A 27,738-nucleotide genomic window follows, 5' to 3' on the forward strand; every position below is an offset into this window, starting at 1 on the left:
GTGTAGGATTAACAGCGTATTACGCTCTACACCCTAGTTTGCCGTACGGGGATATGCGGGCTGAATCACCCGAACCGAACTCTCACCGACGGAGGGACCTTAGAAATAATGACTTTAAAGATCTGTTGAATTAGAACATGGAAATTGACATACCAATTAAAAGACAGGTACGTATGCAGAGTAGAACTATATAGTCTATTACTCTATTTCACTGTTGTCAGGACGAAGAAAAGAAGCCAGCAGCAGCAGCTAACCGGTAACCCTTTGTGGCTTCAAAATACATTTCATTGTGGTTCTGGTTGGGTCGTGTATTTTTGAAGTCAGCTACTGCACTGTATGTTAGAAGTATATTATTAAAGTTAATTAGTTAGTAGTCTAGTCATGCTAGTGACTCTGAATCCTTATTTCTTAATTGTATGCATTTTTTCACTCCAAACAATGTCAAAAAACTTGGCCAATGCAATGGATTATCTAATCGTACTCGATTTCAGGGCATCTTCACAGGCTGTGTAGTGTGGAACTCTCTGCCAGCTGCCAGAAGCCCTCATCAAATGTACCTCTCTGCTGACACTGACAGTTTCAGGCAGGAGGTACAGAAACCCCAGCTCCGATAGAAGGGGAATGCTGTTTTTAGCTGCACACTACTTATCATGTAGACCTTCTAGTTATTTTATATGGCACTGTACATACATCACACCAGTCCTGCCAAACAGTGCGAAAATACACCAGACGGTGGACTGCACTTACTCGGAAGAAGAAGAAGAAGATTACAGTACAGGAGGGTTGCGTCTCAACTCTTTTTAGTAGGTGCCTAGTCCTAGGCTAGCTTTTCTAGGTTGTTGTGCGTGATGATGTTTCAAGTTTCAAGTTTCTTTATTTCACCAAAGCAAAGAAGATATAAAAACAAACAAACACATACAACAACATTAGAATACAATTACAATTACAAACATATCGGGTAAATAGTGTACATTATAGATCTAAAAGTAATTGCTTTGCCTATGGTAGGCAGCAGCCAGAAAGGAACTGTCCCTTATTTTCAGCTGACCGAAAAACATTCGTTAAATTTCTGTTACCAATGTGTTCGAAGCAAGTAAAACGTAAGAACAGAACAAGACTAAGGCATGACAATCGACATACAAAGACAAATAACCATGTGATGTGTGACTCTTGTGAGTGACAGCGACTGAGTGTGGCATAAATTTACTTGTTACATAGGGCCTAAGTACAATGTAGGTACTTGTAGGTGTCTAACCTGGGTACAAGTACAGTGTCTAACCTGGGTACAAGTACAGTGTCTGTACAAGTGCAGTGTCTGTAAAGTGTAAGCATAACATTATCTTAGTAGACTTTCTAGATCCTCTTTGTGACATTGTCTGTGATGTTTACTGATACAAATTATGTACCAGGTAATATGTTGGATGTCCTTTGGCTTTATACTCCTAGTCCTATGTCCTAACGTTAGAGTTTGAATGAAAAGTAAAATTTCACTTAGATTCGAATTCTAAGTCTGTGTAGTCAGGCATTTCAATCTTCAAGCTTTAAATTTATTACCCTGTGTTCATTAAAATTACTTAGCATCATTCGATCAATACAAACAGTTCTTGAGTTTTACTATGTCAATACCTAGTGTTAGTAAGTTACCATTTGGATACATTAGAGTTACATGTACACTGTCTTTTCTTCAGTGCGACCAGATGCTGAAATTACCTCTTTGTAAAGATGATACAATATAAATTAACTTGTGATGCTGCAACAATGTAATTGTGATTAAAATCTATGTCTTTATTTGATATACCCATGAAGTACAAGTGTACTTGTATGGTAGCTTCTACTACACATCGACCTCCCTTTTTCAAACCGACCGCGTAGTTTTGGCGCAGAGAATACTTAGTACACACTGCACTGTGCGCAGAGCACATAAAAATGTATAAAAATTGCTTTGACCGTTGATGAGGATGTGTGGGAAAATGTGAAAATTCACTGTTCATTAATGGTTTTAATCAAGGACAAAATTTGGAATGAATATTTTAACCGAATCGTAATGTAATGTCAATGAATTTTCTAAAAAGCTTTGTACAACACGGTGTTCAATACAACTCGGTTTGTGTGCATTGTCAATGCAAAAACAGCGGTCGATCTTAAAAAGGAGCGGCACCAAGGGGAGCTGAAAAGAGGCCACTCAAGTTCGACGGCGATATTTTTGCTCTGAAACTTCAAAGTGAAAAGCGAACAACAGCATTTGATAGCGCTAATCACGTAGGTCAAGTTTTTACGTGAATTTCATTATTAAATATTCATATCAAGCAAATAGAAATTACAGTGTAGGCGGTCGATGAGTAGTAGGTCCAACCATAAAGTGTAAAATGAAGAAAAAAAAATGAAAGTACATTTTATATTATTTGATATCTTGCTTTACTACACTGTATATCTGTGATGGTTTTCAGAAGGTCTGATTAAAGTCAGGAGGATGTACAAGGTATAAATTCCTGGGAGATAACCCTTTGCATACATACAATATAGTTTCCAACAGCTGTATACTTTGTATAGTGAGTCTGGGAAAGATTGTACCATACCTATAGATAGGAATTATGCTTTCTCGTATGAAAATAGTTCTAAGCAGGATTTTAAGTGTGTGTCCTATATGTGAACACAGAGAGAAAGTATACATATTCATTCATTCATTTATTTTATTTCCACATGGTCACTTGTTTCAGCCACAGGCTGTTCTTCAACAAGTCTGTGCTTCAACAAGTCTGTGCATCTTAATAAAAAAAAAAAGTTACATCATGTAATACAAAAACATCATAATACACAAAGTCATACTGAAAAAGAGGAAGAAGAAGAAAAAGTAGAAGAAGAAAACACTTGCGCTTAAAGGCTACATATTATATTCTCTATTCCCTCTTTTTTCTGTGAACTTTGTGGCAATTAAGCAAGATTTTGTGTGGTTGCATCCATGAGTGTTTACTCAGTCTGTACACTGTATATTGACTGGAGCGACATCTGTGCCAGATTGTTGGGTTGGTGATATCCCTGCAATGCTGTCTGCTACCTCTTGATGCACAGTAATGTTTTCCCTACTCTTTATTCCCATACAGATGGTAACATCATCACGGGGTCTCTGATCTCACAGGCGACATTCAGCAGTCTGCGCTCATCTCAATATCCCCAGTATTCAAAAAGCAACTCTGGAAACCTGACCCTGCTGGCATTGCCATCACCTGCAACAGCACATACCAGGTTGTCAACCCCACATTTCCACCTCCAGCAAGACTAGAGGGGAAGGAGAGACCAGGCAAGAATAGTGCTCTGTGTGTGTGCGCACTCAGCGCAAGAGACCACCCACCACCTCGGAGGAAACAACGCAGAATCCCTCGCCGTAGACCACCGCATTCATGTAGTATGAGATTGCGGGAGCCCTAGCATATAAAATCGATTGCTCTTTTCACGTCTGGCAGCCTCACCTCTTGCTGTAAAGCATCGCATGTTCGCCATTATTTGGGCATTTAAATACACAATCAACAGGGTGAATCTAAGGAAAAATCTATCATACCATACCCTCCGCAGGCAGGAAAATCCACACAATTGTATAAATTTTGCCGAAAGATCTTTATTTTGTTTCAAATGGTGTCTTGTTTCTACTGACACCAAAGTCAGCGAATTCTCTGGAAAAAACAATTTTTTTTGAATGACATCAGGAACCTGCCTTGCAATGTGCTAGATTGTGATGGCGTTGCACGTCAAACTTTTCAAGACATTTCAAGTTATTTCTGATTGGTCAGTAAAGAGGAGATAATCCAGCGGCATCCAAGATGAACCAGTACCAGATCACCAAGCAGCTTGGGGATGGCACATACGGGAGTGTCATCCTTGGAAGTCGACATGACAACGGGGAAAAGGTGGCCATCAAGAAGTAAGTACTGTTTAATATCACTTATTAATTATTATATATTACTTATCAACACAAACTTCAAGACACCACAGTCAACAGCTGGTACCACTTTGACGCTTAAAGACCCAGGTATGATGGGATACCATGTAAATAGAGTGCAGGCCCAACTCAGATATCTTTCAGGAATACCTGCAACAAATTGTGAACAGATGTATCTCTAATCCCTATGTGAGTACACACTCAGCTGATCAATATTTTGACTGGAGTAGAACTTTACTGATGAGCATAAATGCTTTGATGCATGTATTCGCTGACAAGCAAATCTGGCCTGAGCTACATGTAGTGATGGTCTTCACAAAATATAGGCTCCACCATGGTGGGCAACGAACGAATATCATTCAAATCAGCTGACCTTCTCTCACCGAGCAACCGGGTCTTCAAGACAGTCATTCTCACGCACAGAAGATATACATTTATAAGTATTGTAAGGTACAGGTCTCCATCTCTAACGATCAAATGCAAACTGTAGAGTAACCTCTGCCATTTTGCAATTTCTGTCAGTTATTGGCCATACAAAACAATTTCTTCCCTCCTTCAAACAACATTTACAGTTTTCTGGGATATACAATTAATCTTGTATTTTATGCCATACAAGATCATACAAGAGTGCGCTAAACTTTAGGCAATCATCACGCAAAAGGCAGCTGGTGTGGTTGGTATGATGCACTCGTTTTCCTCTCCACAATTTCATTAAAGGACAAGTCCACCTTCATATACAATGTACATAAGGATTGAGAGAATGCAGCAATTTTAGTAGAACACATCAGTGAAAGTTTGAGGAAAATTGGACAATCCGTTCAAAAGTTACGAATATTTTAAGTATCTGCGCAGTCACTGCTGGAAGAGAAGACTAAGACAGTGTATGATGTCACATGCGTACAACTATATAAGGAAAATAAAAAGAGAATTTCACAAAACTTTACTTTTTGAATAAAGTGCACATTTCTTCGAGTTGCTACTGACGTACAATGTATGAGGGTAATATTATTCCCCCTGCCTTCTGAAAGAGAGAAGTCGAGTGTTCTTTTGTTATGTGAGAAAAATGGAAATATGTTGAATTTTCTTTATTCTTTCTTTATATCGTTGTACTCATGTGACATCACGAGCTATCCTTAGTCTTTTCATCCAGCCGTGACTGAGCAGAAACTTCAAAAATTCATAACTTTTTAACGGATTGTCCGATTTTGCTCAAACTCTCACTGATGTGTTCTTCTAATGATATTGCTGCATTCACTCAACCCACATGTCTATGAAGGTGAACTTGTCCTTTAAATGCTAGCTCCTTTTTAAATTTTGATATTTGTTGATATTTAATTTGTGCGACCCAAATGGAAGCTATCTCACCCTTCCCCTCCCCCACCCCCCCCCCCCCACAAAAAATAATAAAAGGGATACCAGCAAAATGAAAATAAGAAATAAAATAAATCTTATGTCTTAGATTTTCTGTTTAATAAGCTAGCACTAGCAGTGTGGAGCCTTGTGAAAACTTGAATTTAAAGAAACTACAATTATCTAAAGATGTAAACATTGAATGCAAATTATACATGTTGACTTGAATGCACAGGTCTTCTCTTTGACTGAGCATACACGCTGTAACTTGCATGTTTCCATGTTCCTACACTGTAATATGATTAACAAAAGAGACATGTATTGGAGAGAAACATGGAGGTTACATGTATGCTTGGTCTGCCACCAAGCCTACCATCCCCCCTCTTACAGTGTAAATGATTTATATTTTTATGGATACAATATTAAATTTTGATGCATACGCATCTTCCACCAGTGCCTCTGCAGTACGAACAGCCAACCTCAAAATTGTTTGTGCCATGGGCCCATGGCAACAACGAGACTGTTTGAATTGCCATCAATCTTCGAGAATGATTCCATAATGATTTTATGAAGTACTGAACCAGTGATTTATTGGGTCTATGCTTCATTTGACAACATACGTTTCCCATTTCATAAAGATGTTTGCATTGTCATCATATATGCAACAATTCATTGCAGTTTCCAGGCGGTGGACTAAATTCTCACGTCTAAATATAGTCATATTTTTTTTTTTTTTCTGCTGCCAGAGCATGATGATAATGTACAGTTTAGATTTTCTAGTGTATAGAAAATGAATGGAGAATTATCCGCAACATGGCCCGGTCAGAAATGGCCCTCAAGTAATCACTATATTTTTGTGATTAAAAAAACAAACCAGAAATACAAGAAAACACACAAAACCATGCCTTCATGTACTTGTCTTCTTCCTGGCCCAGTTTTGTTCATTTTTTTTTTTCTTAGTTTAACTCTTACAAATTGTAGTTTTACCATGAAAAGTACCAGTACAAACTTGAAATGAGAGTTTGTGAGCTCTTAAAGTCCTACTGTACCAATGTGTCAGACAGTTAGTCTTCCTGCAGTGATTTGTATATTTTCTCTCTACTTCGCCCTTGAAAAGTCGCTTTCTTACCTTCTTGCTGTTTTTCTTTGTTTGTTTTGGTGGGAAAGAGGGCATGTAAAAGAACAGGTTGAAAAAATGGTTATCGTTCTGAAACATTTGTACATTTCAGTGTCTAGTCAGACCAGTGGAAAGCGAAATTTGCAAATTAAAAACTGAAAGGCCTTAATTTACATTGCGTGCGTACTGTAGTTTCCACTTTTTATGGCCCCTTGCCTAGTAGGTGAAAGCTTTCTGCAATAATTGGATCCTGTGAAGTTATTACACTCCACATAAAAATGATGAGCGTTCATCATACAGTCATAATTACATGCATTGATGGCACAGCTTACTCACATAATTGACTTCTCTAGATTGCAACCCTGACATCCCAGGCGAGCTTTTTGATATATAGATGCATGCTATCTAATACTTGCTGCTTTATCATAAATCGCTTGAAATCATTTTATCGCATCACAGTCTACTGAGCACTCCAGAGAACAGCAAAGCAGTTTCAAAAGCTGTGAATGCTTTGGTAAACCCCAAATCAGGCAGAAATTTGTGAATTTACATGATTTAAGAAGAGCTGTGCTCAAAGCAATCTAGCCGACATGTACATGTACACTGAGCAGTCATACTTTAGTTCCGCGTCGATGCATCCGTGTTCCTCATCGAACTGTGTCTGTGGGGAAGTTCTGTCTCCATAGTAACAGGGACGCCGTCTGTGTGTGTGCCCAGAAAGACAGTGCCCTGCAATGGGGCGCATTGTGTACAGAGTGCACACTGTACTTGTACATTGTATGCGTTGTCTTGACTTCCCTGCATTCTAAACACAATTGAAATGGATCCCTGATTGCTTTGTGACTGGTATAATTAAACTCCTTTCGCAACAATGGAATTGATAAACTTTTGAAATCGATAGGTAAACCATAGTGTAGTCAATGAATGAGGACAAGAAGTTGTTATGTTCTCCATTATGTACAATGTACCAATGAACGTTTAAAGACCATACACATACATTGTATTTTTCACTGGATCATCTTTCATTGATGGAAAGAACCATTCAGTTTCAACAACAACAACAACAACAACAATAAGAGATACATTATTTGTATAAGTACAACATCCATGTTGAACATTTCATTGTACCATGAATAGCATAATACTGTACCTCTGTCCAAGTCAAATGTGTAGTTTTTAAAAAAGAATCAGCAAATGAAATAAAAATTATGGTGTAAATCTTTCCAATCTTTACAACAGGAATGAGAGCAGACTTTTCATCATGCCATGGAATCACAATTTGGGAGCATTCCATGAATGCACAGCACTTGTCTGAAAAGACGCTGATCACTAAATGCTTAAAGGGATGGTACAGTATTGGCGGAGATGAGAATTGGGCTTTTAACTTTTTGTGAGATACCAAGGAAACACTTATGATATAGTACAGAGGAGCATACCATTTTAAGAGGTATTCAAAGTTTATTTGATGAAAATCAGGTTTGGAATGACTGAAACATCAAAAAACAAAGTAAAACAAAGCAAGATCGTAATAAAATGTGGGTCCCATACTTTATTAGAATTGCTCTTTTTTGGATATCTCAGCCATTTCAAAACCATTTTTCATCAAATAAATGTTGAATTCCTCATAGAATTACATGCTCTTTCATATTTCATAAGAGGTTTCTTGTTATCTCACCAAAAATTTTAGAAACCTGAAATTAGGTCTCAACCAAAACTATACAATCCCTTTAATATTTCTACAGTATGTATTGTATGTTACACTTGATCTCTGTTCTATGAAATATACTTTGTGTATCATATTTTGTTTAAATTTTTGTGAATTTAGCAGGTACAAAGATTGAATTTCTCTCAATGCATCTGTTTCCACAAGTGTGTCATCTTGCCTTTTAACATCCTCTAATATATTTTGCAAATGCTGTCATTTGTTTGTTTGTTTTTGAAAAAGTCTTATTTAATTGCTATACTTGCCTTCTATACATGTTTTTGAATCAATTTCTAATTACTACACTTGCTTTCTCTGTTGTATTTGCAGGATGAAGAAAAAGTTCTACTCATGGAATGAATGCATGGAATTGAGAGAAGTTAAGGTAAGTTGAGATGGTTTGTCTGTTCTCAAATATAATTCTGTGTTTACAGCTAGAGAGAGAGAGAGGAGACAGACATGTGTAAAGAGGGAAAAAGAATTAAAATGAAATTTTCATTGATCACCGAGTTGTATTATTTTACTCAGAGATATAGTCCGTGGGCCAGGCCAGATATTGGTACCATCTGAGGTGGCAAAACCTTTTTGGTGTCATTTTGTTTGTCTGGCATAGATATGCTTATCAAGCTATGATAGCATTTCCAAATGAGTAGCTTAGTCATAGTAAATGAATTTTTAACCAATTTGGTCTCGTTGTTATATCCCTATACTTCTGAATCGAAACTAACCGCCATACAAAGAAGAGCACTGTCTTCTGTATGTTCCATAGAGCTGTAAAATGCAGCTCTATGGTATGTTCACAGGTGTTCTGTTGTAAACACGGTGCGCTTAGTCTTTATTCAAGGCAGCAAAGGGAATATCCAAAGGTTATGATGTCCACAGCGCGCAGTCTTTATTCTAGACGGCGAAGGGAATATCCAAAGCGTATGATACAGTGTATATCCTTTTATCTAAAAACAAAAACAACAACAAAAGCAATTCCTAGTGAATTTTACCGTATTTTTCAATCATTTATCATTTTCCGGTGAAAACGCTACGGTGAAAACGCTGATACCACGCCAACGTCGCTTTATTCCCTCCAACAATATAAGATAATGCAAAAACAATGTAACGGTACACTACGATACATTATAATGAATGATATTGTAAATGAACAGAGTGATTTTTGTTTAAAACTGATGTATTTGTTGATAGGGTAGTATAAAAACAGTATGGATAATCCCTTTTATGAGGAACTTTAGATATGATAACGGTACATTGGTCTAGATAAAGAACTAAGCGCACCGCGTGACAACTGTGGACATCATAACCCTTTGGATATTCCCTTCGCTGCCTTGAATAAAGACTAAGCGCACCGCGTTTACAACAGAACACCTGTGGACATACAGAAGGCAGTGCTCTTCTTTGTATAGCGGTTTAGTTTCGATTCAGAAGTATAGGGATATAAATACGAGACCAAATTGGTTAAAAATTCATTTATTATGACTAAGCTACTCATTTGGAAATGCTATCATAGCTTGATAAGCATATCTATGCCCGACAAACAAACTGACACCAAAAAGGTTGTGCCACCTCAGATGGTACCAACAACCCATTTTTCGGGTCTTGGCCCATGGACTAATAGTTCTCTACAAGGCAAGAACTTCTGTTTTAGTCTTAAGTTCTACTGATGTGTTCTTTTTGGTTCAAATTTGCACTCATAGCAGTTTAGTCTTGTGTTCACATAGAGGCAGGATTATGCTAGATATCAGTCTACATTTTGTAGGTGTAATTAAAAATGATATACATTGTACATTATATACAAACGGGCATTGTTCTATCATGGTAACAGAAAATGTGTAGGCCTACATGTGTAGGCCTACAGTGCGAATGGTATTCACCAAGTAATATCTGCATTATGTACAATTGTATGCCACTACACACACACACACACACACACACACACACACACACACACACACACTTGCACCTACTTTTGTACACACACACCTACACACACTTTGCACATGCTGCCATGGCAGCATAGCTGCTCTTGTGTAAACACAGCCAGCTGTTCCAAAAATGCCCTTGTTTACAGAATTTGTGACCATGCATCACAAAACGAATGAAAAGTCGCACCCATTGATTGTACGTGAGGACTCAAAAAAGGTCAAACAGGTCTACGTAGTCAATCTTGAGTTTTTCATATTTTCTGAAAGAGCTACCCTTCTACACTATTCTTTAGTCTGAGATCATAACAAGAATGGAAAAGTGTATTTTCAGCAGTTTTTCTACAACCCTTTTTGGGGGAGAGTAGAATGATCAGGTATGTCTTAGAGGCCCCCTTTTATTTCTTAAAATCCTTTGCACACTCTTTACTTTCTAGTCTAATAACTTGTTAAATGATAAAGCTACTGCTTAAGTTGGCATTTATCATGAACATAATGTGTTGATAGAACATGCTCAATTTCAGCGTAATCTGATAATCCCTTCATTGTTGTTACTCCGGTTGTTTACATCCTGTGTTTTGTCCCTTTCACCGCACAGCTAGCACGCCTCGGTAATAGACCCAGTACTTCAGAGCCTCTTTTCCAAGTTTCCACTTTTCCTGATATGAGTGTGTGCTTTCTTTCCAGTATTTAGATAGGTTAGGGGAGTCCATTTGAAATTAGTTATACATCGTTAAAAAGCTTACAGTCTGCTCTTTCAGAATCTGTCCCTAACTAAAAATCCATGTCTGGCGACTTGTTGTTGGTTTTGTGTTGCAGGGTCACATTTCATTAATGGAGGCCAAGTGTAAACATTGCAAGTTTATTCAATCAGTGCAGTGTAAGAAAGAAAAAAAAAAAGTATTCATGTACAATGTGGATCAATATTTACAGGAAGCAGATGTTTCAAGCAGCCATTTTTTTTATTATGCCATTGTGTGAATGGTAGGATGTGGCTTTCTGAGTGAGTTCAAGAAGTTGAGAACAGAGTCTATAGTATGCGATTGTAGGCTTGTTCACACCGACAGACAGTAAAGATATTATAACATTAGAAAATTTCAAGCAATTTTGCCAAAAGCCATTGAAAAAATGGGAGAATAAATGCACACTGGAATGCAATGTTTCCAGCTGAACATGGCGTTTGCTGACGGGCTCTGCAATGTGAAGCTCATCGCAGGAAAAAGTACGACTTGCATTCCATTTGATGCATGGATGAATCCCTATTATAATAGCCACAGACAGGCAGAATATAAATTGTAGGTGCCTGGTTAAAGGGTATTACTACCTGACGTAACATTCATGGTTGCTTGTCTCCGTGAATGCAGCTGGAATAAAGACTCCTGATGTTCAGTAAATTTTCCTTGAGCACACTTCACACTGAGTGCGTGTTGAGAATAGAGAACGATTCTGGAGCATGAAATCATCTACTTTCGAGTGTGGACATAGCGTATGTTCCCCACCGCATAAAGGCACTCAAGTGGCTAATTGAAAACATTGGGCTGCTGCTTATCATTGTAATGAAGCCCTCTCAACAGACAACAGACCTGCTTAGCATTCCTTGCCAAATTCAATCTCTGTTGCCTGGCAACTGGACTATGGCATGCCCCGCTTACCCCCAGACAGCCCTGAAAACAAAACACAATTATGCCCACATTATGATGTGGAGGTGGGGGTGGGGGCTATTATAGGGGATATAGGGAGAGGCTAGTTTAAAGGATTCATTCTTCAGCTGATATTCATCACCAGTGTCCTTCAGTTCTTCCTACATGAGATGTACAGATGTAAAGAGCTGCTTTTGTCCTCCTAAACTTTATTTTTGTAGTAGATGGTGCATAATTGGTCATATTGGTACAATATGCCTGAGATGGGTGATTTTAATTTTCAGTTGTTTTCTTCTCTGGTTGACATCAACAAAGGCAGTTTTATGAAGATTTAGGGACTTTACTCTTTGGATTTACTTTACGTATTCAGTTATAAAAACAAGATATTATTATCAGTCACCTGCTTCTATGCCACCATCAGCTTGCCTGGTGCTGATAAAGTGGCATAAATCAAATTATAGGTACTTAAAAGAAAGGACAATTTAGCTAGATAGTAAAATAATGTAACAAAAAATAGACAAAATATCACAGCATTGTACAGACTTCATTCTTTTCTCATGTTAAAGCTCTAAGGAGCGATACAGGCATTTAGGCATTTATCATTGAAAATTACAATGTAGAAGTTCCAAATCATTAATTGACGATCTAGGAAGAGAGACACTTTTAAGATGCTTGTGCTGAGATTAAAAAGTTGATTGTTTTTTATTTCCTCATTGTGCTGCAGTCACTAAAGAAGCTGAACCATGCCAACATCGTCAAACTGAAGGAGGTCATCCGGGAGGAAAACATTCTCTACTTTGTCTTTGAATACATGCAAGAGAACCTGTATGAACTCATGAAAGGAAGGTAAGACTGATACAAACCAAGAGTGGTATCATACTTTTCCTTTTAACAAGACTATGGGATTCACTTTGCAGTGTGCATTTTGAAAAGCTACATCTTTTAAAGGAGGAAAGTGTTCTGCAGTAGGTTTCCCAGACATAGGCAAACAAAGAAACTAAAACAAGTATGTTGATGAATTTCATCAATCATTAACTTTGTAGATGGATGAAAATATGGGTACATGTAGATATTTACAAATAAATGAAAATTATGCTAATATACACATATGTGTAGATAATTAAAGATACAAGATTCTGCAGTGGATCAAATCTTTAAATTTATCTTGTCTTGCATTACATTGTATTTCCAGATCTAAGTAATACTTCTAGAATGCTGTCCTGTCATCTCTGGTGTGATAGTAGTCCTGTTTTAATCACAAAGTGATCTTAATACTGTGGTTCTTCCATCTACATTGTATCCACTGTTTACTTCTTACAGAGATAGGTTATTACCAGAGCCAGTGATTAGGAACATTGTCTATCAGATCCTGCAGGGACTGGCCTACATCCACAAAAATGGTGAGTTTTTGCAGATTTCCAACATGTAGGGAGTTGTCTGAGTCTTCATCTGCATTGCTTTTATCAAAGGTCTTAAAATTTTGATGTTGTACACAACAGATTCTCTTCTTTTTTTTTCAGTGGCAATTTTCATCTTTTTTGTTCCATTTTGTTTGTCATTTTTTTCTGTCCTACAAAATGCTATTCTGTGTACTAGTACGCCAAATATTTCGTGAGGTTTTTATTTTCACAAATTTCGCGAGTCAGGTGCTATGCGCAAAATTAAAGACGCACAAAAAATATTGACGCTGATCCCCGATATGAATGTGACGCACATGTATACATTTCTCCGTTCAGTTCAGTACCCCACGATCGCATTTGTTAACCACTCGTGAAACTGTTGGGAAGTCCCGATTCACAAAACTTTAGACTTGCTAAATATATGGTGTACATGACATACATTATACATCATACATTTTGTGAGGTTTTTGCTTTTGCGATCTTAGCATTTTGGGTGCTATTTGCGAATTGAACAAGACACCAAAATATCAACTCTGATCTCCACATGAACGTGATGTGCATGCATACATTTTTCCATCCATTACTGTACTCCATGATTTAATACGATATTTGCGAAATTGTTCGGAAATGTCGATTCACAAAAAAATTAGACTCACAGAGTATATGGCGCATACAGTAACTAAGTCATGACCAGTCATCTACTCGGTAAGTTTAACCAGAGTGTGCAGCAAGTGTGTTGATATCTTTTCCATGGTAATCATTTGCTGAATCCATGGGCTGCCTCAAATTTTAAGCATGAAACTTTGCACACTTCTGTCACTTGTAGGGTTCTTTCATCGAGACATGAAGCCAGAAAACCTGCTGTGCAGCGGACCAGAGCTCATTAAGATTGCTGACTTTGGTCTGGCCAGGGAGACGAGATCAAGGCCTCCCTACACTGACTATGTGTCAACAAGATGGTAAGATTTGTTCCTTCCTACCTCAGCCTTTTGTGTGAGATTATGTAACCAGGAAAAAACAAATTGATACAATGTCCAAATAAAGTGTTAGAAGGTGTGGTGCTCTTGATGCGTTGTTTTGAATATCCTGTTTAGATTTTTATGCCTCCGCCACGAAGTGGTGCCGGAGGCATTATGTTTTCGGGTTGTCCGTCCGTCCGTCCGTCCGTCCGTCCTTCCGTCCGTCCGTCCGTCCTTCCGTCCGTCCGTCCGTCTTTCCGTCCGTCCGTAATGAATTTTGTGGACAAGGTAACTATCAAAAGCTGTTGAGGTATCCTAATGAAACTTGGCATGTATGTGTATTAGGGGGTGAAGTTGTGCCTATCAACTTTTGGGTGCACGTGCTCAAGGTCAAAGGTCAAAAGGTCAAGGTCAAATACATAAAATTTCACTATTTCCACCATATCTATGCGATGCCTGAAGATATTTTCTTGAAACTTAGTGCATACATGTATTACCCAATTTAGATTCTCTGGTGAAAGTTTGGGTCATGAGGTCAAAGGTCAAAGGTCAAAAGGTCGAGTAAAAGTATTAAAACTTCTTTTGTTTCTCTGTAAATTGGAAAATTGTTCAAGGTATCTTCATGGAACATAGTATATACATGTACTGACTGGCAGTGATTATCTAGAGAATGTAGGGTTCATGGGGTCAAAGGTCAGGGGTCAAAGGTCAAGTGCAACACTTCAAAATTTTACTATTTCCCTCATGTTCATGCAATGCCAGCAGGATTATTATTTTTTTTACACTTGGTGTATGCATGTGTAACCTAATAGAAATTCTCTGGAGAGTTTTTTTTTTTCTTCTTTTTTTTTTTGCCTCAAAGGTCAAAAGGTCAAAGATCAAGTGAAAGTGCTGAACTATCATTTGTAACTTTTTCCTCCATATTTCGGAAGTGGCTCAATTTATCTTGAAACTTACTGCATATTTATGCATGTTCTACCTGAAAGTGATTATCTTATGAATTTTAGGGTCAAAGGCCAGATGAACATGGTAACAATTTACTATTCAGTACAGAAATTGCACTTTTTCTCCATACTGGTACCATGAAAATTACTCAATGCATAAATGTATGAATGGGTCAAAGTCAAGTTAAAGTCCTTAAATCCCCAAATACATGCTCTCCTATTCATCCTATTAAACCAAGGTCAAGGAAGGTGAACATTCAACACATTTGTGACAAACTTGTCATTTCAATATTTTGCCAGTTTTGTGAAAATGTAATCACACATTGTCCACATGTACTATCTAGACCTATTAGGAGAATCATGCATTATGGCGGAGGCATACCAGCCGCCATAGCGACATTTCTAGTTAAATTTCTGTAGACAAACATACTATGAATTGAGCACTTCAAACCAAATGGAACAGTTAAATTGTGAATATCATTTTATGCATTTTTTTTTTTTGTAGAATACTGTGCAGGTGAATATTTCTCATGTAGCTATTTTATTTAAGTTTCTCCCCCCCCCCCCCCCCCCCCCCTTTGAAATGGTGATCTCATCGTTAGACTGCTGACATTATTATTTCTTAATATATTGTATTGTATTGTATTGAATTGTATTTATTTCCGCATAAAATCAACATAAAAATTACTAAAACAATAATCATACATGTTAATTGAGATACGGCTGTATTGCCCTGCTCAGCTGTGCCTACAAGACACTGCTGTTCTACCGAGGGGTCCAGAAAATATTGAAGTGCGAGACTGTAAAGAACAGTATCATGATTTGTTTTTATGACTGAGCAGGAAGTACAACCTGTCATGTGACGTTTTGCAAAATGAATCATATTTACCCCTTTTGGTTTGACTAAAAACTTCTGTCGACATCATTTTTGTCCAGGTACCGGGCGCCAGAGGTTCTCTTGCGATCCACAAATTACAGCTCGCCCATTGACATGTGGGCAGTGGGCTGTATCATGTCCGAGCTCTACACACTGCGACCCTTGTTTCCTGGCAGCAGTGAGGTAGACGAGATCTTCAAGATCACAACGGTACTGGGCACACCGAAGAAGGTGAGATTCATCACATCCTTTTATGTAACTTCTTTACACAGAGTGCCCCAGTTGCTTGCTGTAAAATAACGAAGTTGACGATATTACATCATGGGTATGTGACTCTGGGCATATTTGAGCATCCTTACTTGAGGAAGTCCCAAACATCACCCTTTTGTGTCTTGATGGTGTGTAGATCTGTTTATCATCACTTTCACTTTGTTTTGTATCATTCATTGCTAAAATATCTTTAAAGGTAGAATAAAAGCTTTTCATTATGCACCATTTCTCATTGCAGTACAAAATTAAAAGGGCCTCCAAATCACTACATCTATAACTGATCCTTAAATTGGCAGCATGTTGGAAGAGTGAAGTTCATGTTTCGGTCTCAAATTGGCTTACATTTGTTATTGTTTTGTTCTTGTCTTCAGTTTCAGTGACACTGACCAGTATCATTTACTCTTCCTCCAGTATGGGCTGTGAAGGTCAAATTCAGAGTTGCCAATTTAGTGAGCATAAGATAATAATTTCTGCAGTGCAATTACTGTACTACACCTGATAGGTTTAAGAATATTACGGGGCCGTTGACACCATTACTTGAAAAATGCCAATGTTTTCCCCGACAGGAGGACTGGGTGGAAGGGTACCGGCTTGCCTCCCAGATGAACTTCAAGTTCCCCCAGTGTGTGGCCATGCCCCTCAAGACCATCGTCCCCAATGCCAGCAACGAGGCTATCCAACTCATGAGGGACATGCTGCTTTGGGACCCCAAGAAGAGACCCACAGCGGCCCAGGTAAGTTTCACCCTCACCTTCATTTTCCTTTACTGCACTGTAAATTTTTAAGTGAAGGAAGGCTTTTGCATTCTTGGTGATGTCAACTGTTACTTGTTTGCACTATTTTGTACTGTGTTATTTTATTTTTATTTTTTTTTATTTTTATTTTATTTATTTTTTTGGGGGGGGATATACTGCAGGTGTCACAGAAATATTTGTCCTCAAATTGTGTTACTACATATGTCTGTTGCAGCAAAAGGTATAATACAGTTTTTCCCCCAAAAAATTTGCCCTTTTAACCCTACTGCAATGCTGCTTGCATAAGGTTAGCATCTCCTCATCCAGTGGAAAGCATTTTGAGTGAAAATATGACAAAAGTTATGGCAGTGTGAGTGTCAGCCAGTCGGCCGTCATGGTTACATGGCATCTGAAAGAGGCAGTCTTTATGGTCATGGAGATTATCTTTTTGCTCAAGTACTTCACTGTATTTGAACTACATACAATGACAGCAGTACATTTTGTTTATTGAAAGTACCAGACTTTTCATGACTGCTCAGAGATTGTTTTTGAGATGTTTCTTACGAAGTTCCTTCAGCAGTGATAAAGTGCCAGTACACACAAGATGAAAAGACAAAGATACAACTTTTATGTGAACAAAGAAAAGCAAAACTACCACATGCAACCTTAAAGGGGAATACATAGAAGAAATGGCTGTACTTGTCTCTTCTATGTACCAGACCGCATGATTTATCAACATTGCCTTAAAATCACATTCCAAGCTAATCATGAGGGAACTTTATAATTTCTCTGCAGCTGTTGAAATCCAACTCTATCATTGATCTTTCTATCTCTTGTCTTCTCACCCCTTTTTGTGTTGTAGTGTCTCAAGTACAAATATTTCCAAGTCGGACAAAACCTGGGCGCAAAAGTCCCCCCAGCCCCCCAGCAGCAGCAGAACCAGCGGCAAGCGGTTCATCAGAACTCTGCCAAGAGACACGTCTTACAGGAAAGGGAGCCCTCGCAGGTCTCGCTGCCCAAGCCTGCCGCAGTCCGGCAGGAAGCCCAGCCCAAGGACAGTATGGACGATTTTTTCGCCACGTTGGGCAAGCCAAAAGAACAGGAGCCCCCAAAGCCGGCGGCGCCCGCAAACGCCGGGAACAGGAGCGGCCGGAGAAAGTGGGAGACGGTCAAGAAAGTGGAGGACAGTTGGGACTTTGACCTGGACATGAGCCAGGGATTTGGGGGCGGAAGCAACGTCAAACCTGCCAAGAAGTTGGGCGGGATAAACTCAAATGCCCTACCAACAATAGGAGGAGGAGGAGGAGCTGTGGGAAAGAAAGCACCTTTTGACTGGGATGATGATGATGACTTCTTGAGGTATGGAGCCACTCGCAGATCATAGTTTGCCTTGTTACTGGCAACTACACTTTGTCCCTTCTACACTACAGGGTCATTCAGGCCATTTATGTCAAGAAATGTATGAACAACAACAACAACAAAAAAAAGAAATAGTGCATGTATTTTGCTCTACAGGCCTAAGAGAACCTATTAAGAAATGAAAATACTTATTGTTGTGTATCATCATACTGTTCCCCCTAGTAAAGGCAAAATACTCTGTCCCTTGGATTTTACATAAAATGGAGGTCCATAAAAAGGAGTCACAACCCACACACGTAAAGAATCCCTCTTCATCCATTCATCGCAAAGAGCAGGGTGCATAACCCAGTGAAGTGGCGCCAAATGTACATACAACTGGTCCCCATGGAAGACCAACTAGTGCAGCCATCTTGTCACATAGAAAATGAAAGCAAACAAATCCTAGTCAGGCCCAAGTGAAGTTGGTTGGAAAAAAAAAAAAACCTATCTCACACCTACCTGGAGTATATGATTTTCCTGGTTGTCAGTTAAATAGGCTTAATATCCCACACATTCATTTTGGCAGTTTTATTAAGCGGGTCAATCCACGTCAAATCATCCAGTGCTTGTCACCCGACCCCCTCCGATTTTCTCTAAAATCGCACCAAATGTTCCCCGAAGTGTCTGACGGAAAATCCCAAAATATTTTGCCCCAAGGTCAATTGGTTGCTAAGATACAGCCTCACATAGCAACCGATGCGCATTCCAAAATATTAGTTAAAAGAAAATTATGCATTTTTGATTGATTGTGGTAGTATGGATATTTATGCAAAAGTGTTCATTATCTGGAAATTGAGAGAACTTTATAGTCTTTGCAAGAAAAAGTGACTGTGACGCGAAATTGGCTTTTCGTTAACGTGCACGAGGTCACCGAAAATGGTGTTAAATGTTAATTTCGAAAATTTTAATGCATATTTAGAGGTTAATATCTTCCACATTTCATCACCTTAGGTTCTAAAATATTATGCTGTTGAAGGCTTTGACTTGCTCAGTAATTTTGAAAAAAATTAGCGGATTCGTGCTCACCGTTTTTACGGAGAGCGCCCTCAAAGTTGACAAAAATGAAAAATGTGCCAAATTCAAGGTCACGGATCACCCTTCGTCCCACCTAGGAATGGCATCAATTTTTTTGTATTGATAGACATTTACCTATATTATCTTGGGTTAACAAAGAAATTTTGCTACCGAAATGTTCAATGGTAAATTTACCCCACTGAAAATGGACGTAAACGGCCAAATTCCCATGTAATATCACATATTGGGTTTAGAGGACATTATAAATGTCCATGCTTTCAAGCTGAAAAGCCCTAGCCCTGTGATATTTGCTGTAGGGGTAGTCTGTTATACATATTTTAATAATATATACCACAAAACACTTTTATTTCATAATAATGACCTTGAAATTTAATCCAAAATTTGATAAAAACAATAAGTCGCTCTATTTTCCTCATTGCACTGCATGTAATATGTGTTTTGAAAGACTTTTCACAGAGCAGTATTTCAAGAATTATGAAAGCTGACAGCCTACCATATTAAGGTTCTAAACTATTTGTGCTCTTCTTTCAGATTTAGTGTCAATTTGATCATGAATGTTATACCTTTGACCTTGAAGTGTTTCTAAAAATAGCCGTAAATATGTTAACTACAAATTACACACATGACAGGTGTTTTATGGCATGATATACTTGTGATTCTTTCACAAACACAAAAGCTTTCTATAGTGTAAATGTTATATACTGGAATAAATCTATACGTGCTTGCAAGATTATGTTACAATTAATTACTTTGTTTTGACAATGACCCTCAATTTCAATCACAAAAGGGGACAGTAATATTTTGTGATTTTGTGTGCATTTCCTATGGAAAACAGTGCTTTGTGGTGAAATTCATAAAAAAACTTGACCATTTTTACTATTTATCACTTTGATTGATTAATTCTATTCAAATTATGGTAGAAAAAGTGGGCTGTGACAATTTCCAATAAAAAACCCCCACAAATGTTGTAGAAAATAAAAAACAAAGAAATGCTTAACAAATATTCCAAAACAAGAAAATACATAAGAATGGAAATTATTTTGGAAGTTGTCATAAGTTACAGAACAAATCCCCCCAAAAAGAAGACTCTCAGTGCTTTTAATGTGCGTTTCACAGGCTAGAATAAGAATCTTATGTGTTGGGTGCAATGTCCATAATATCAACTATTACTTAAATACAGGTCTTTATGGGCAGGAATAGGCATTTCTCCTGATTTTGAAGGTCATAAACTCAGGGTCATTGTCAGAACAAAGTAATTGATTGTAACATATCTTGCCAGAACCTATAGATTTATTCCAGTATATAACATGTACACTGTAAAAACTTTTGTGTTTGTGAAAGAATCACTAGTATGTTATGCCATAAAACACCTGTTGTGTGTGTAATTTGTAATTTTAACAAATTTACAGCTATTTTTAGAAGCACTTCAAGGTCAAGGGTATAACATTCATGATCAAATTGACACTAAATCTGAAAGAAGAGCACAAATAGTTTAGAACCTTAATATGGTAGGCTGTCAGCTTTCATAACTCTTGAAATATTGCTCTGTGAAAAGTCTTTCAAAACACATTATTACATGCAGTGCAATGAGGAAAATGGAGCGACTTATTGTTTTTATCAAATCTTGGATTAAATTTCAAAGTCATTATTATGTAATAAAAGTGTTTTGTGGTATATATTATTAAAATATGTATAACAGACTACCCCTACAGCAAATATCACAGGGCTAGGGTTTTTTATCTTGAAAGCATGGACATTTGAAATGTCCTCTAAACCCAATATATGATATTACATGGGAATTTGGCCGTTTACGACTATTTTCAGTGGGGTAAATTTACCATTGAACATTTCGGTAGCAAAATTTCTTTGGTAACCCAAGATAATATAGGTAAACGTCTATCAATACAAAAAAATTGATGCCATTCCTAGGTGGGACGAAGGGTGATCCGTGACCTTGAATTTGGCACATTTTTCATTTTTGTCAACTTTGAGGGCGCTCTCCGTGAAAACGGTGAGCACGAATCCGCTAATTTTTTTTCAAAATTACTGAGCAAGTCAAAGCCTTCAACAGCATAATATTTTAGAACCTAAGGTGATGAAATGTGGAAGATATTAGCCTCTAAATATGCATTAAAATTTTCGGAATTAACATTTAACACCATTTTCGGCGACCTCGTGCACGTTAACGAAAAGTCAAATTCGCGTCTTAGTCACTTTTTCTTGCAAAGACTATAAAGTTCTCTCAATTTCCAGATAATGAACACTTTTGCATAAATATCCATGCTACCACAATCAATCAAAAATGCATAATTTTCTTTTAACTAATATTTTGGAATGTGCATCGGTTGCTATGTGAGGCTGTATCTTAGCAACCAATTGACCTTGGGGCAAAATATTTTGCAATTTTCCGTCAGACACTTTGGGGAACATTTGGTGCGATTTTAAAGAAAATCGGAGGGGGTCGGGTGACAACTTTTCTGAAAATTGGATGATTTGACGTGGATTGACCCAAGCATGTGTAGATTTGCAACTGATTGACAAATTGCCTTAAATCGACGTAAATGAGCACTGAATTGATCAGTGTTTTGATAATAGCCATGATAGACGAAATCATGGGCGTACATACTCGAGCAGGATTCAAACCTATGACCTCCTAAGCTCTGAACAGGCATCAATGAATGTGCAGATTTGTTGATAAGATACCTTGTATTGAAAAAAAAAACCAGGAAATCATTCATGAGAGTGCATTTTTAGATGATGAATTGCAAATCTATAACAAGAAGCAAATAACCCGTCTGTAGTCTTGACTTCAGTAGAAATGTGATGTTACACCTCTCTGGGTTGGAAACCTTCCGTGTGTGTTCATAGTTGGATGAGATATTTTGCCCATGTTTCACATGACTCGAGTGTAATGGCCATCGGGCAGTGCTAGGGTAATAAGTCTACACTGGTGAAATAAGACCACATTAGAAGTAATGTCATTGTTAACCCAACTCTAGAACTATTTTGTTTTTCTATAGCTTAGTTCTGCTGTTTCTATGAGAAAAGAATCATAGCCTCATGTCATACAGTTGACATCTAGTATTTGCAATCTGCTGCCTCTCAAAAAGTGATTTAGGACTCTGTGATATCTTTTGAAATAAATCCCTCAATTAAACGTTTGAGAATGATTATCAGATATGGCTTTCATATTAAAATGTTAATTCCCTATTCCTTTTTCATTGCAGGAGTCCGCCAAAGAACAAGATGGGGTCGCTGTCTACCAGGAACCAAGCGGGCGTGGCACGAGTGGGGCTTGACTCGGGTCACTCCTCTGCCTCATCAGCAAAACAGTTCTATCTTGGCAAGGCGAGATACCTTCCTGGTGAGCTCATGTGGAATTTGATAAATGGTTGGGGTTTTTTTATTTGTTTGTTGTTATATCTGTCTATCTGTCTGTCCATTTATTTGTTTTTTGTTTGTTTAATTGATTTGCTCATGTGGAAACAATTATACAGGTTATCTTTCAGTAAATATGAAACTTTTAAAACAAAGTACCGAGGGTACTACAGCGATGATCTGACATAGATTGACATGGGGGGGGGGGGGGGGGGGGGGGGAGGGAGTTATTTCTACCAAGACATCAGCTTTTGTATGACACTGCAAATGGTTCCTGCAAGACGCTTGATGGAAGTTTGCTGCTTAAGTTTGTTTTGTAATACCTTGTCCTACACAGATGAATTACAGCATGCATACACCTCAGTAGTGCCAACATCTGCACATTTTATCCCATCTTGTGGCATCAACTTGACATTTATGATGATTTTAAGTTTGGGGAAGAAGGTAAGTTTATGATGGGAAAAAATAATAATACGGTGATTTTTCTTATACAGTGTATGTGAAATGCATGGTTCCTTTTTTTCCCCAGGCATGAATGTAAAGAGTCCACGAAAGGATTCTGGTCATGGCTTGCCACCCCTTAACAAAGTGTCTTCAGGCAGTGCACACAGAAACAACATATTAGGTGAGTTCATTGAGATCCAAGGGGGGAGGGGGAAGGGAGGTGGGGGTAGCGAGAGGGTGGGGAGGAGTTGGGATGTGGGTGTCTTCTCTTGTAGTCAGAAACAATTGGATGTCTGGCAGAGTACATACCTCTTCAGTGGACTGTATCAAATTACTCATTGCTGAAATATTCAGTTGAATGGTGCATGCATTCATGCAAAACTGATATGTGAGTTCAACGTTAGGGTGCCACTGCCAACTGAATCTCTTTATATCGAAGTCGTGAGAATAGAAGAATATCATGGCTCTTCCGCACATAACTAGGCAGCATATTATGCTGTGTCTAAAACTGGGAGTTTTAATGCTAAGGTTATGTGAAAGCAGTCAAAGGGTCATTTGTTTGCAACAAATTAGTGATTTTTCAAACTGATACATTTTCAGAGGCCATCTGAGTACGCTGAAAACCTGGTCTAAGCCAGAGGAATAAAAAACTTCAAAATAAGTACAAGGATTGTGGACCACCAGTGTCAATGTTATAGGGTAACAAGTACAGTTGCAGTTACAGCCAATAAGCTTTAAAAATTGTAGCTGTTGTTGTAATGAGTGCAGTTAGTTGAATCCACTTGTGTTGCAAGGCTCTTCGGAGGCAGAGTTGTGGAGTAAATTATGACAGTTTATGGTGCGGTCATAAGTCAATTTTGGATCTTCAACTTCTTATTTCTTTGTAACAGGGTCAAAGTACACAAGAAGAACAGACAGTAACTATGGAGGTAGCTACATGCCCTCTTTTGGTGCCAAACAGGACAGTGCGACAAGAATTGGTGGTCTTAACGGTAAGAATTTCAGTTGTGTACAGACTCTTTCATGTGTGTCATGGCACAGTCAGTATGATTATTCATATTCTCCAAAACGGGGAAAAATTGTCAAAATCATATCAAAGGTACAAATGTTATCTGGTGAATGCCAATGTTGTATTCATTTCTTTCTCTCTGTTTCTTTTTGTTCTAACATGTATGTGATATCTAGAAAGTGTCTTCTGGAAAGTAGCATAATGTTGTTAATGGTGAAGAATTCACTTGTTGAAGACTAGTCCCAAGTACAGTATTCATCGCATAATCGGGACAGGTTGGGAGTAGCAAACACGGCCCCTTTAAGCGGGGTGCCCGATTTCGCGATGAGCACTCACCATACACTAACGGCATACGACATGTACATGTAGTGCACACACACACATACACACACACACACACACGCATACTGACGTACTGTACATGTAAATGAATACACAACCACGCTACCCCTCAGCTATGCATATACGTGTACTGGATGGACGGAGGTCAAAACACACCAGTCCGAAGCTTGCTTTGTAAGTTCGATGTCAACGACAACTGATAGGGAATCTTTGAAATATTGTTGTGGTATTTTGGTAGATTTTTTGTGTAAAATATCAACAAAAACAAAGATCGCTTGAAGAAAAATTGTCCCGTTTATCAGAGGTCCCCGCCCGATTATCCAGTGAAAATAACATGCATTGGAAATGTTTCTGGGAAGCGTATGTCATTTAAGCGAGGTTCCCCATTATCAGATGCCCGATTATGCGATGAATACTGTATACTCAGACAGATGTCTATGAGAAATATGTGTTATAGCAAAATCAGCATGTCCTCAATGAGTCGAATACATTATCTCTGTTTTCTTTTTTTTTTTCATTTGATTGAAACAGTGGTGGGGTCACCATATGATGTATTTCTTCCAGTGACATGGTGTGCAGTACACTGCTTTCCGAGACATGTCTTTTTCTCAATTTCTGTTACAACAAAACACTGATCATATTCCACCAGTAGTTTACATCCAGTAGAATTCAGCGCCGAATTAAATTTCAGTTTACTGATGCTAATTATGAACTGAAGTGAGCCGTGTCTCCATATCATGAAGGCAGGTAAATTGGGAGTTTTTGTCATCATCCATTCTTTTCTCTCTTTTCTTTCATAGTTTCATTGAACTTAATTGCTTTTTAACACACCATATCAGACCATGTACTGAATGTTTCATTTGTCTAAGAATTGTAGGTGGCATACCAGCTGGGATAGAACACGCTCTAATACACTTAGGCTTGGATATAACACTAATTTCCCTACAGTCTGATGTCGACATGCAAATTAAGTGTGGAATTCTTGTTTTTTATTCAACAGACCCAAGCTCTTGGAAGACAAGGCAGACTGGGGTGACCTCAACGTTCTCAGGGGCACGGAACAACGGCCTTCGGGCGCAGCCTGTTCATGGGCGAACAGACTGGACGTCAAAGTAAGTTTCTGCAGCGATGCTTTGCTTTAGGTATACAGTGTCTTTCTCAATGACAGCTTCACTATGCTTGATTATGACTTTCTTGTGCTGACATACATGCAGCATGGATGCAACTTTATGGCAAAAATATGAGGTAATGTTTTCATTTTTGTATCTTCATTTAACTCTAACATAATTCATTCGTGTACTATGTAGAGGTGTGAAGTGTACAGATTTGTGATTGTGTCGGCTTTTCATGACATTAGGCTGGTTTTTATTGTTGAGCCCACCAGAGGTGTGGGTAGACTAAGGGATCACCTGCGGCGTCTGTCCGTCCGTCGTCCGTCCGTCCGTCGTCTGTCCGTCGTCTGTCCGTAACGCTACAAAAACTTGAATAACTCTCTACTGAGGATTTTAATTTCAATTAAACTTGGAGGGAAGAGTGGTTATACAAAGTTACACATTTTACCAAACATGAAGGGCACCTCAAGGTCAAAGGTGACAGGCAGAGGTCAATGAACTTTAGGGCCCAATGTTAAGTTTTTAGGGCACATTTCGTTTATTGCTCGTAACTTTTGATGTATCTGTCTGTTTGTGACCAAACTTGGATGGTAGATGTCCCTTGGGAAGTTGATGGTTACCACAAGGTCAAAGTTCACAGACAGGGTTCAACAAACTTTTAGGGCCCAATGTTAAAGTTGTTATGGCGCGTTTTGATTATGGCTCATAACTTTTGATCCCTTTGTCCGTTTGTGACCAAACTTGGATGGTAGATGTCCCTTGGGGAGGTAAAGGTCACCACAAGGTCAAAGGTCACAGACAGGGGTCAACAAACTTTTAGGGCCCAATGTTAAGTTTTTAGGGCGCGTTTCGATTGTGGCTCATAACTTTTGATCCCTTTGTCCGTTTGTGACCAAACTTGGATGGTAGATGTCCCTTGGGGAGGTGAAGGTCATCACAAGGTCAAAGGTCACAGAAAGGGGTCAACAAACTTTTAGGGCCCAATGTTAAGTTTTATGGCACGTTTGGATTGTGGCTCATAACTTCTGATCCCTATGTCCGTTTGTGACCAAACTTGGACGGTACATGTCCCTTGGGGAATTAAAGGTCATCACAAGGTCAAATGTCACAGACAGGGGTCAACGAACTTTAAGGGCCCAATGTTAAGTTTTTATGGCGCGTTTCGATTGTGGCTCATAACTTTTGATCCCTTTGTCCGTTCGTGACCAAACTTGGATGGTAAATGTCCCTTGGGGAGTTGAAGGTCACCACAAGGTCAAAGGTCATAGGCAGGTCAATTAACTTCTGGGAGTTAAGAAAATATTAACTTCCTGTACGCGAATGGGCGAGACACAATTTGACACCTGCCTTGTTCAGTCAGCAAAGACGCAAAATACCTGTTACTTCTTTTTCAGGTCCGAGCAAATTGAAACATAAGCAGTGGCAATTATCCTATATCATATTCAAATCAAAGAATACATTGTGGTGTTTTTGCATTATGTTGCTGAGGTTTTCTTATGTTGTTCATTTGTTGAGTTTCATTTCTTTGTCATGATTGTGATTTAAACTTTTCAGTTCAGTCAGTTCCATCTTCAGAACTTTTCTAGACATTTGAAGTTGAAATGTGGCAACAATGATTGCATTTTTTTTATATTATTAAATTGAACATTTCTCCATGGCCTTTGTTAATGACAATTTTCTATCTCTTTTTCTCGTTCTCTCTACAGATATGGTGGTGTACGATAGTGCCTCTGATACTATTCAAGTACCACAAAAGAATGTGCAATCATCCATGTGAATAATAGCTCTCGAATATAACCAGATGGACACTGCTTTGTCACTCAAATCCTGTCATCACCCTTGATAGCATACAGACATACACATATGATGTCTTCGTATGGCACCATCACGGAGGAATTACAAACTGCCTTTCATCGCCAGTGGAGATCACAACGTGAAATCAAGATGACTTCTGATGTTTGTGTCTCTGGAAATACTGACATTTTTTACAGTGATGGAACCGTCACCCATCCTGAAATTTGAAAATGGAGAAATATTATTAGCAAATTTGTGTTTTTCTTCTGCTAGATACAGTACTTCGTTCTCTCATTTATTGATGAGAAACCATGCAGTCCTGATGTATTCATTCAGTCATGTTTTCTAATTGTAGTTTTGTTACAATCACA

The 27,738-nt window shown here is 38.4% G+C and overlaps 1 protein-coding gene across 1 annotated transcript; it reads left to right on the forward strand.

The window, feature by feature from the left end:
• Positions 1 to 51: 51 nt before the first annotated feature.
• LOC139732640 (serine/threonine-protein kinase MAK-like) lies at positions 52 to 27,738 on the forward strand. Its single transcript, XM_071643496.1, has 14 exons — positions 52 to 167; positions 3,102 to 3,916; positions 8,434 to 8,488; positions 12,396 to 12,517; positions 12,992 to 13,071; positions 13,898 to 14,030; positions 15,911 to 16,082; positions 16,688 to 16,855; positions 17,718 to 18,214; positions 22,516 to 22,652; positions 23,196 to 23,291; positions 24,001 to 24,102; positions 25,462 to 25,573; positions 27,280 to 27,738. The coding sequence occupies exons 2-14, from the start codon at positions 3,816 to 3,818 to the stop codon at positions 27,296 to 27,298; spliced, it is 1,794 nt and encodes a 597-aa protein (XP_071499597.1). The 5' UTR covers positions 52 to 167; positions 3,102 to 3,815; the 3' UTR covers positions 27,299 to 27,738.

The sequence above is a fragment of the Diadema antillarum genome, unplaced genomic scaffold (genome assembly GCF_040938485.1).
Source record: "Diadema antillarum isolate AM-2024a unplaced genomic scaffold, OU_Dant_1.0 seq00000442_RagTag, whole genome shotgun sequence".
Lineage (NCBI taxonomy): Eukaryota > Metazoa > Echinodermata > Echinoidea > Diadematoida > Diadematidae > Diadema > Diadema antillarum.